The 11,788-nt window shown below is 29.8% G+C and overlaps 1 protein-coding gene across 1 annotated transcript; it reads left to right on the top strand.

The window, feature by feature from the left end:
* Nucleotides 1–5,760: 5,760 nt before the first annotated feature.
* On the top strand, nt 5,761–9,942 carry LOC108726385 (uncharacterized). The gene is made up of 2 exons (XM_018453896.1): nt 5,761–6,241; nt 9,873–9,942. The coding sequence occupies exons 1-2, from the start codon at nt 5,793–5,795 to the stop codon at nt 9,883–9,885; spliced, it is 462 nt and encodes a 153-aa protein (XP_018309398.1). The 5' UTR covers nt 5,761–5,792; the 3' UTR covers nt 9,886–9,942.
* Nucleotides 9,943–11,788: the final 1,846 nt, after the last annotated feature.

The raw sequence follows: 11,788 nt of genomic DNA, 5'->3' as shown, positions 1-11,788 counted from the left end.
TGCATAAGGAATATTAATTAAATCAAATGTTGTAATTTTACACATTCTGCATATTTTATATAAAATAAGATATTGAATTAAGAAAAACTGACTGTAAATATGCATTCGAATATAAATTATATCATAAATTATATTATTTGCAATTTAAATTTTGTTTTATTCTCAAAGTTTATGTATCGTACTGCATTAAAACGATATTAAATTTTATGCAATAAATTTACAATATATTTTCTTTTTCAGATATGATAATATTAATATTCAATATAAGTAATTTTTACAATAATGCGTAAAGTAAAATGCGCACGACACAAATTAAAAACCATTAAGTCATTTATTATTCGATAGATTTTAAAGATTTATTTTGTACTTTTCAAGCCATACTTCTCTGGAGCGCAAACATAAATCTTCGTTTCCATTAGCTCAAGTGGTGCAACCTACTGTCAAAAAAAATGAATGTGCAACGGAGGAGCGATATATTCTTGAAATGAAGCTATATGTATTCTACTCGTTACGTACGTTTGTCTTCTTGCTATTATCCTTATGAAATTTTATGCAAATGCATTGTTCTTTAAATCGCATTAATCCATTCATTATACATACATTATTATCATGTCTCAATCTTTTTTTCTAATAGTCTTCTTTATATATTGTAGTATTTTAAAATTAGGATTACTCGCGAATATTCTTTCCATGTAGCTTCTTTTATCAATCGATATTGTAAATTTTTAAAAAAATGTCAAGAGAGATGTTTTTATTTTAATCAATTAAAAATTAGAAACTTTAATCAAATTTTTTTTGAGATGAGTAATAGATATAAAAGTTTGTCTGTTTTATTTTATTTTACATGCAAGTCAATTTTACTGAAATGGATTTATAATTTAATTTAAATATACCAAAGAATTTCTAAATGAAGAAAATGAAATGCAAAACACAAGAGATGCATAATAAAAGAAAACTTAATTTATTGTTTAATTTATCATACACCGTGTAACAATAATTTATTACATAAATAGTAGAGTGATACACCCATCAGCAGATTCATGAGATCATTTCAAGATAAAAATCTTATGCCAAAATGTCGAAGCTACAGTAGTTTTTAAATGAAAATGATCTTAAAATAATTCTTAAAATTAGAGAAAGAATTAAAAAAAATTAGAAAATAATTTTTTAAATTAGAAAAAATAAAGAGTAAATTAAACCGAGAATAAAGATAATCTTACATTAGTCGAATTGGGCCAAATCTTTATCTCTAAATTTTCGTACAAAAAATTATGGCATGAAGTTGCATTAAAATAGTGATCATAGGAATAAAAATGGAATGGAAAAGGCCCCATTAAAAATGTTAGCTTTTCACATATACTTTTGAACTTTATTAATGTAAACTCGACGCATAATAGTAAACCACGTGGTTCACTTAGATTTCAAGCTTTCCGCTTACGTTACAGCGCAAGCTCGTCACGCAAGTTTGGCTTAACTCCCGGTACAAATCGATGCTGTCTATCCGAGCCGTCCATTCATCCTGCTCCGTTACTCCAAAATAACCCACCGCCCCAAAAGTAGAAGCATACCCTTAATACAGCACGTGTTAATCTCGCTGATCAAACAGGGATGCTCATTAACAGAGATTAACCAGTTATAAAAAAAATTAGTTATTAAATAATTTAATTAATGAACTATTAGAAAAGAACAGTAATATATTTTAGTAAATAAAATAATTATAATAAATCCGTCTCACTCTCTCTCTCTGAAAATCGTTAACATAAGTAATTTTAAATAGTTTAAAGACTCACAGTCTTAACATTATAGCTCTTTTCAATTTTAGAAGTACATTGAAAGAAAAACTCACGAAAATATTTTTTCTTATCAACAAAAAAATTTGCAACTTATAATCTTTGGTTGTGACTCGGTAGTATATCATTTTTCTCAAAAGATACTACTACTAAAGGAACCTGCAGAAATGAGCACCAGTTAAGGATAAAGAGTGAATAAATCGCATGTGTCACTGTCATTTATATCAATATTCCGCGGTCATTTGTTATTCATAAGACACTAGAGATTCACAAGCAACTTGGACATGACAGGCTGCTGAGCTGAGATGATGAGAGGTAGAGTAGATCTCCGATGTACTCCAAAGTGGCGCAGTCGCCTTGACAACGGCGGCGCCATGTGCATGTATGTGCGCCCTTTCACGACGGACGGCATCGACGGACGGTGAAGAGACGGAAGAGGACAACGTCCACAGGAGCGAGTGAGAGAGACGACGATTACACCCTGTGCGATGATAGAGTGAGAGAGAGGAAGAGAGCGCGACAGCGCACTTGATGGTGCCTAGCTAGAGAGAAAAGGTGAAATACAGGGGTTGGAAGGACGGCGGGACGCAAGAGGGTGGCGTGCGAGAGAAAACCGCTAGCGTGTACCGCAGTACGGGATAGTGAGCTGCAAGCTGGTCTTCCTCTCTCACGCCACGATAAAACCATCGGCTGAGACAATACGATTCGTTCAGCTGTTCGCTTTCCGCCATTCTATATCTTATGAAGACCGATTGTTCACGAAGATGTTCGATTCTCGTCGTTGTGCTAGTTTATGACATAATGTGAAGGAGCGGCAATAATTGTGAGATTCACGAGGGATTGTTCTCGAAGCTGCTCAGGATTTCTTCAGGGTGTGATCAAGTCGTATATACTAATTATCATAACGCACTCGTCGAATGTCAAGGACGATGCGGCATTTCGTTGTCCTCCGATACGGCACCCTTTAGATTCCACTTCGGTGACGATTGTGAATTGGATTGGTGATCAGCGACGTCGGCTAGGAAGTATCGTGAGTGCATGCAGAACGCCAATGATATCTTGTACCTTTTTCGAAAGCTTCGTTCTTAAATCGTAAAGCGCACAACTTGCTGTCACTTCTCGGTCTCATTGAAATGAAACTCTTAACAATGCAGGCACCTGTTCCTGAGTGTAGCGAATCGGAGAACGACGAGGTGGATAACGATTCTACCTTAACTGCTTCTAGAAGTGACAGTAGGATGGTATCCTCGTGAGACGCAGCCACCTGCGGCGAGTGTACCACAGCTTATTGATATCAAAACGAGGGCTTGAAGTTTCGATACCTTTGTTAGTATTGAATTTTGGAGAATATCTTTGACACGTGAAAAATCGAACGTTTTCATATTTATGATAGCAGTACAATTGATATATGAAGAAGGATTATTAAGTGACTGAACATTTGATACGTGCAAATTTTAAAATACATTTCCGAAACGTAAAGAATGCTACGAAGATAGTATTAAAAATAAAATTTAAATGAAAAAAATTGAAAGATTTAAAAAAAGTTGACGAAATGCAGATTCTCAAGAAAGTGGCTTTAAACTCAAAAGGAGATGTATGTCATGACATAAAGAATCATATCTTGTTTCTACGTGATCCAAAGATCTTATTGCTTATAGACAAGAAAACACCTGTACGCTATTATTATTTTGCCGAACATTGAACTGGAGTTTTAAGAGGAAAATATGAATATGTATGAAACTTAATTGCCATTTGTTGAAGTATTTGAGAGACTGAAGTGGTTGTGGAATCGATAAAATCTAAAATGCAATTTAAATTAACACAATAAACACAATCTATACTTGAGGTATACTGAAAGATACGAGCATTCAAGAGCTTGTTAAGTAAAACGTTTAGTAAGCTGAAACTGGTAACCTTATCGAGATGTTAAATTTGAGCTTGTGTCCCTTGCAAAAGAGCGTATTCTCGTTGTTATAGTTGTATCTGTTGACCGTGACCTTCGATCATCATGTGACGTCATTCAGGTCAAACGGAAACGGTGCCGTGCAAACAATATGTGACTCGAAATGTTTTTGCGGCCGCCGTCGCGGCGACAGTAGCTGCAATCAATCAGAATGTTGTTGTGTATTTGGTCGACGTTATTTTATCATCTCGAAGAATCCGCTAATAAGATTCTTATCATATAAAATACTAATTTTTTTGCTTAGTGAAAAAGATAATAGTAAAAAAGCAGTCTATTAAAAAAAGCAGTTTATTATCTTGTTTTGGTACTTTAACATTTTTTTATGCGATTCACCTCTTGTGCGTGTAACTATGATCGTTAATAATTCACATAAGTAGATTGTAATACATAAAAAGTACGTAAAGTAATATAAGTTTAAAATAAACATTGCTCTACTTTGATAAAAAAAGTGCCCGCTCAAATGGAGTACTAGAAAACTCTTTTAACTTTCACTCAAAAAAGAGAAAGTGTGAATTCAATCTCTCACAAAATGCTTTAACGTAAGTGTATTTTTATTTCTCGAGCAAGAAAGTGCGAATCAATAAAAACGATTCCAATAGAATTGCCAAATATACTTCCATAGTTGCGCAAGATGCGTTAATGTTTCATGCTGTTGCATTGTTATTTGCGATCAATCGTTATTGTTATCTCGCGATGATGACATTCAACATGAGTGTCACTTGATGTCAAACATAGTACATAAAAAGCGAGTTTCATAAAACTCTCCTTTACGATAATCGAAGTTTGACAACGGTTGAGCAAGAACAGGACAAAACTTTAAATTACTCTGCGCTTGTTATTATTATTATATAAACTAAGCTTTTCGATGCATTTTCGATGATTAAAAGTAGTTAACGCAAATTGTTATCCACATAGTTAACAAAAGAAATATAAATATCGATGATATTTATTATATCAAAATGTTAGTTATATGAGATTTGTTAAAGCTTGTTGGGAGTTAGAATTTTGAGAAACTGCAGCTTTTAAAAAGTAAATGTTTAATGTGAATGCTTTATTAAAAATCATTAAATTAACATCATAGAAATTAATGTTCAGAGGTACGAAGTTTCGAAATTTTCATGATTGTGTGTGTTAATGGTATTAAGAGCTTCTGTTAGCTGAAGTAATATCAATTATGGCGGTTTGTGTAATAGCTTATAATATTCTCAACAAGACAGGAAATACTTTAGTTATGTGAAACTACCTCGCAAAGTTACTGTATCTACAAGTATCGTCATCCATCTCTGCAGGAACTTACAAATTATTTCTGATACAAATTTACTCGGTGGATTGGAAATAAGATCGAAATTATTCAAATCGTTCGAGAATTCTTTTCATCGTGCACAGATAGCTCTCACAAGATTATCTTCTTTTTCATCAACTTACTTTTGTCGAGTGTTTCTAGCTATTTCTATAAGGAAGACAACACTTTTTGGCTAGAACGTAATCAACTTTCACAGATAGTGAAGCAACTTTAAGCAAACGCTTGTATTTTTTCCACGCTTGCATTTTTGATTTTGTTGTCTGCTACAGATTAATAAAGTAGCATCCTAATCGAATCTTCTTTGAAACCTCTTTAAAAACTGAAAATAAAAGGGCTTTGTTAATTTAGTGTAACGTTTGAGCATATATTTTGTATCTCTGTTGATAGTCACTTCTCTTCAAATTTGATTTTAATAATTAAAGGAACAATAACCGCACATGCAAGATTAATGGAGGATATGAGTATAGAAATGTTACAAAGTTATGCAAGCATTTACGTTATAATTTCGTGAAATAAAACCACAACAGTAGAAGAACCATAGAAGAGGTGGACAAATTTTAATAAGCCAATTGATCATCATTTCCTCAAGATGTTTATTCAAGATTCATTAATTCATCTTCTCTGTTATCAATCAATTATGTATTTCTTCGGATTTGTTTACTGTGCTTCGTCGATTAATTATAACCATTCAGTTGAATGATTGGAGAAGATTTACGGCGATGTGGTCGAAGGAACGATGTGGCCGGACGTCGCCGGTAAATCTCACACGTCCTGCGATCATTTCAAAGTGAAGCTGCCAGCAGTGAAGGAAAAGAAGAAAGAAAAGGAGAACGAGTCGAAGTGCTGTAAGATCTTCGCCCTGTTTCATTATCGCAAGCCTCGGGACCCGCTCCGTGGTTCCAGCGCAGCCTCGTCAGTGCCCCTGCTCGATATGGGCGCAAGAGCATGGGACTACGAGGCCCTGCCGGAACTCCACACTTCGACGGCGGTTACGCCGACCTCGACGCCACCGAGCGTGTCCCAGCAGAAAGCGCCTAGGGTATATTTTCAAGCAGAGAATCTGTCGTCTACTAGACGAAGAAGCAGCAATAGACTGCTGACGCCACAGCAATCCTGCAGGAGACGGAGCCGGAGCATGAGCGCCTGGAGCGATTTGTCCAGGTCGTCTTTCAGGTTGGACGAAAGGTTCGTCGATTTCCGATTCGGACGTTCTGACTTTATTCTACTTCATAAACTATCGGCTTACGTTTCGTTAGATAATCCTAATACAAGATTAGTATGATCTTTGCCTAGAGTCCGGAAGTCGAATGGCTTTTATTAAATACGGACTTAATTTGCATGGCGAATTAACTCTTTTATTTCAACATAGCTACATGATTACATGCCATGAAAAGAATTATGAATTTTTAAATTTTCACTAAGTTATTGTTTCGTAAAAAAAAGTCAGCTTTGTTGAATATATTCAATAAAATAAAATTTTTTGACCTATATTATTTATTATAAAGTTATATATTTATTATAAAGTTATATAAAGTTATGTTTACGTAAAAAATTAACAAAGTAATACACAAAATATTAAATTAATTATGCTATATAAACTCTAAAAACATAAAAATAAATTTTCATAATATTTAGAAATAATATGAGAACAAGAATTATTTATACTTATCTTTTATGAAATTTACATTTATCCGTATTTTTATAAGATAAAACAATATATAACTTCAAATATAGTATAATTTTGAACGAAATAAAATTTGAATCATATTTACGAATTTTTTATATTTATTATCAAGTTTTATGCTATTGAAATAAATGATTATGAATGAGCTTTTATTTCGATAATAATTTCATCGTTTTATTCTTATTCATATTTTTATGTTTAACGTATAGGTTACCATAGGAATTTTTGTTATATTTTCTACTACACTATTACTTTGCAAAATTCTCCAATTTATTCTACTAATAATAATTTACAAGCTGTATAAAAGATAATAAATACATTAATATGTCATAGCTATTACAGCTATTATAGCTATTCTAAATAAAGATGCATGAAAAATAATAAATTTATTATAAAAATTTTTTGTATTTTTTTAGGTATTATTATTGAGCATTATTATTTAGGCTCTTTTTAAAAAAAAATTTTACATTTTTTATCTCTTCTCCTTAATAAAAAAAAGTAAGCTTATTAATATCCGTCATGATATAGATAAAATGGACAAGTAGGTTTGACCATGTTTTAAATAAAAATGTTAAAAGTGTTGTGGGAGAGGTTAATAATATCGTTATCAACTTTTTTTATTGAGCAAGCGTTCAGATGCTTTGTCTCGTGAGTGCATCGTAAACGACTGAGTGCAGAGTAAACGACTCTACAAAGAAAAAGCTTCCGATTATCGATCATCGTTATCGACAATGTCATATGTATATGGTCATTTCATCGAAAACCAATAGTGATTGCTATAATATATCGGACAATAAAACCATAAGTGTGCTTTGTGTGTCACAGTATATAAATTTAACATGATCCCGTATAGCAGTACAACAAAATTTCGTAGGCAGATGATGAATAATTTCATGTAAAATTTATATAAAAAATTGTATAACATGAATAAACTAAATGTAATATAACAATATTTATTTTAAAAATTCTGATACATATTCTGTTATACATAATAATATCTATAAAATTTTGTTAGCAGTATTAAAGTTATGAGAGGTTGTTTTTTAATATACAATTTTCTATTAAATCACATTACAATGAAATAATAGTGATTTCCAAAGGGACTAAGATGAAAAAGAGGAGTTTACTTTAGTTTGAAGAGATGAAAGGATCTTTCATATGCCTGAAATATATTGCTTTTATTTATATATTTTCCAGAAAGTTTTTACAAGTTCTTTTAAGTTAAATATATGATGGCGATTTTAGTATTTTGTTTGTATACGTTACATTTATAATTTATAACGTCAATTTTTGCAAATATGAAGTCAATTTCTTAGAATTCTTTTAGAAACTTATATTATTTATTTAATATAATTAGATAAATTTACATAATTTTTTTAGAAATTTATGTTAATGTTAACAAATGCAACATTTATAGATGATTTATTTCTCATAATTTTTGTGCGTTATACATATTATAGCTATTCTATTATAAGAATGAATATATAAATTATGATAATCACATAAAAAGATACGTAATGACATAAACGATAAACTTAAAAACGAATGCATAGACATAAGAAATAATTTTTATAAATTTAAAATACTATATAATTTTGAGTAGAAGAAAGCATAATATAATATAACAGAATAAGGTTTCTTAGATTTTAATGTCGAATAGCGTTTTGCATTCAGAAATGTCATAAACGAACTTATGTACATGACGTCGTAAATTCTTCGAAAACAAGTTTAATATCATCTTTTATCTATTAAATTCAAATTCATAGCAATATTAAGCCAAAATTAATATCTTCTAGCAATATCTTTAAGTAAAATTGTGACGAAATTTGCAACTTTATTGTATTTTATTCTACATATACACAGATGTGTGGCTATTATATATCTTTGTTTTAACTGTTGTTACATTACTTAACGCATTTCGTAACTTTTTAAGGGGTAATATGATTTTATTAGTAGATATGGCGAAATAAAAGTAATTTCAAGTGATTTTATATCGCGCATAAATTGGATTTTATCAGACATTAGAAAATGATTCATTTTGTGCTGATGTCTGTCCTCTTATTTTTCATAATGGATTATTGATTTTGTTTTTAGTGAAAATTCTAACAATAAGACAACAATAAGATAACAATGTTGATGTTTTAAAACTGTTCCAAGAATGAGCAAGAATAGCAAAATTTTTCATTTCTTTTTAATCACGGAAAGATCATTAAACTGCATTTTCAAGCAGCATCCAAGTCCTTTAGAGTGCTTTTAATAAAAAAATTTAGATTTAGAGTGCTTTCAATATTAGGTTGAAACGAGGTTTCTTTTCGAATACTTGCATATTCAGTACCTACTTTCATTTTGCCTCATTTTAAGTTATTATCATTTTGTCTAACCGTTATGCTTATTTCGATTACTAATTAGTAGTTTAAATAGCTAAAATACATCTGCATGAAGTAATCATACGAAATTAAACAAGAGATAAAGCTTTAATTAATTTAATAAGAGATATTATTTATGCATTTAATTTGCACAATTATTACGTTGTTAAAATTGACATTGAGTTAAATCTGTATATTAAAAAGTGTATAAATGTACTATCTATATGTAATGATGCAAAAGGTTTTGCAAAATAGTATATAATATTTATTTAAAACATGTACTTAAAAATTAAAATATCTATTTTGTATATAATTTTCTTAAAATCTGTATTAATTTAAAAAAAATTATTTTCATTGCAACACACACACACATATGATTGTGAATTTCTTTATTCAAAATGTTTTTGGATAAATACAATTATAACAAATATGATTATTATAATAAGTAAGGTTATTAAAAATAAAGTAATCATATATATAAAAATAGCATTCTAATACATTTAAAAAATTGTGAATAATATTTGAACTGATTACTTTTATTATTTATTCTTATTGTTATTTTAATGTATTCAAGCTAAAAAATTTGTCAGGAAAATTAAAAATTCGTAGTTATTTTATTTAAATGTGTTGTTATTCTTACTATTTTTTTATTAGATACTTTAAACAGCCCATTCACGATATCTTAATTTTCTTGTTTCAGGTAAGTGTGGAGCTATATTTTTCCCATTTTTATTCGTTACACGTAAGTAATCGATTCAATCATTAGCGATATTAACTAGAGCATAAAGCGAACTATAATCCAATCGTATTGGATTCTCCAGATCAATGAACTGCGATATAGCATAAGCAGCAGGAGTCACAAATGCATCACTAACATAAGTTAATGTGTATTCGTGTTACATAGGATGTTCTCAATAAGGTTATCATATCGTAAACAAATATTTCATCAGATAACTACAAGTGTATTTGTAGAAAATGACCTAACCTGTAAAGTAAAATCTCTTGTCTTTTTATCTAAAAATCATACAAAGAAAAATTGAATCAATGAAGTAAATAACACATAATATGCACTGTTCATAATAAGAATTTAACTATTTAGTTGGATACCTTTTATATAAAAGAGAAGTCAAAGGTCGATTTTCAATATGTGCAATTAATTCATAATTTTTAGTATAAGTCTTAATTTATTTAATAATTTCATCATGAGTTTTACTTTTATAGATTTCGGTTTAATTTAAAGATACATTAATATATAGAGAGAAAAAAATACATAGCACTTGTTATTTATTCTTTAAGATTATTATACTAATTGTAAGAAATGAATAGGTCTCAGTTATGTTCAAGAAAATTTTTTAAATTTCTATAAATTTATTTAAAATTACTTCTTAATTTTTTTGTGTAAAGACTATAAGAATGCAATTGTAGTTAATGGAAAATATGAGTGTAATAGGAATAAATTTTCCATATTTATTCATGAAGCACTTTTGTACAGTTCTATGTATAGAATTGCGCAGATTAGCAATTGAGAATAATCTTCTCTGACGCAGAAAAGTTTACTTTGTGATAAATATTATTTTTAGCAATGTTTTTGCACGTTTTGCTTTTACTGTTAAAAATTCGAAAAATATCGGAGGAATTACTACATTAATTTTGTAAATAGTTAAACAACTTGTAATATATATTATATAATATAACTCGTATATTTATTTGTACTATTCAAATTTGTTTGGAAATTATTTTGGGCGAAAAGGGATAATCTAAACGGAACAAATAAAAAATGTTTTTATTCAATATTAATGGCAGAGATAGAATAATAAGATAGAAGCTCGATATATATAGAGTTACAAGAAAAACTTATTTAAAAGATTTGTTGACACTAACAGAAAGGAGATATCAACGTATGTTTATGATGTTATAAAAAGGATCTCAAAGTGACTCTGAGAAAATGTATAAATATAAATACTAGTACCCCGTAACATATCGGTTTTAACGAGTAATTAAATTTGCTCTAATTGTTTTTTTTTTCTATAAAAAGTTACATGTAGAAATGTAAACTGTAATGCTTGCTATATACATATGTATGTACATATACTCAGGTAGGAAGCTGTCGTCATATATTCTGACATCAGTTAGCTATTTAAGATGTAATAATGACGTTTTTTTACTAATTAATGACATCAATTATTTATCCTACGACTTATTTACAACGTTATATTTATTAACATCGGATAGATGACTTCGACTAATAATCAATTAATAACGTCACTACATTTATGTTGTAAACATTTACAATAACAAAATTAAAAATAGTGACATATTTTCGACGTCATAATTGACGGTATGTGGCTGTGATAAATTCACGTTATTTTTACGATGTTTAGACGTTATTTTAAATGTTAGATTCATCAGATTAGTCATAAGAATGACTAATAAATGACATTAAATAGACGATACCATTCTACATAGGATATGTGTACACATATGTATATTTAATTTCTTCTAACAGGATTCCTATTTAGTGCAGAATAAAGATTGTATTATATTAAAAGTAGAAACAAAATTCTGAAGCAAATTTGCGTACGAACATCATCTAATAAGACACTGTTCTTGTAACGGAAATGTCGGAGTTCATTTCTTTTGCGTTGTCATATCTTTATTCTGCCTGCCTGACGTGATTATTAT

Source organism: Mycetomoellerius zeteki, unplaced genomic scaffold, assembly GCF_001594055.1.
Source record: "Mycetomoellerius zeteki isolate Tzet28-1 unplaced genomic scaffold, Tzet1.0 scaffold415, whole genome shotgun sequence".
Classification (NCBI taxonomy): Eukaryota; Metazoa; Arthropoda; class Insecta; order Hymenoptera; family Formicidae; genus Mycetomoellerius; species Mycetomoellerius zeteki.
Note: the sequence above shows the minus strand (reverse complement) of the source record. Positions and strands in the feature narration are given on the sequence as shown.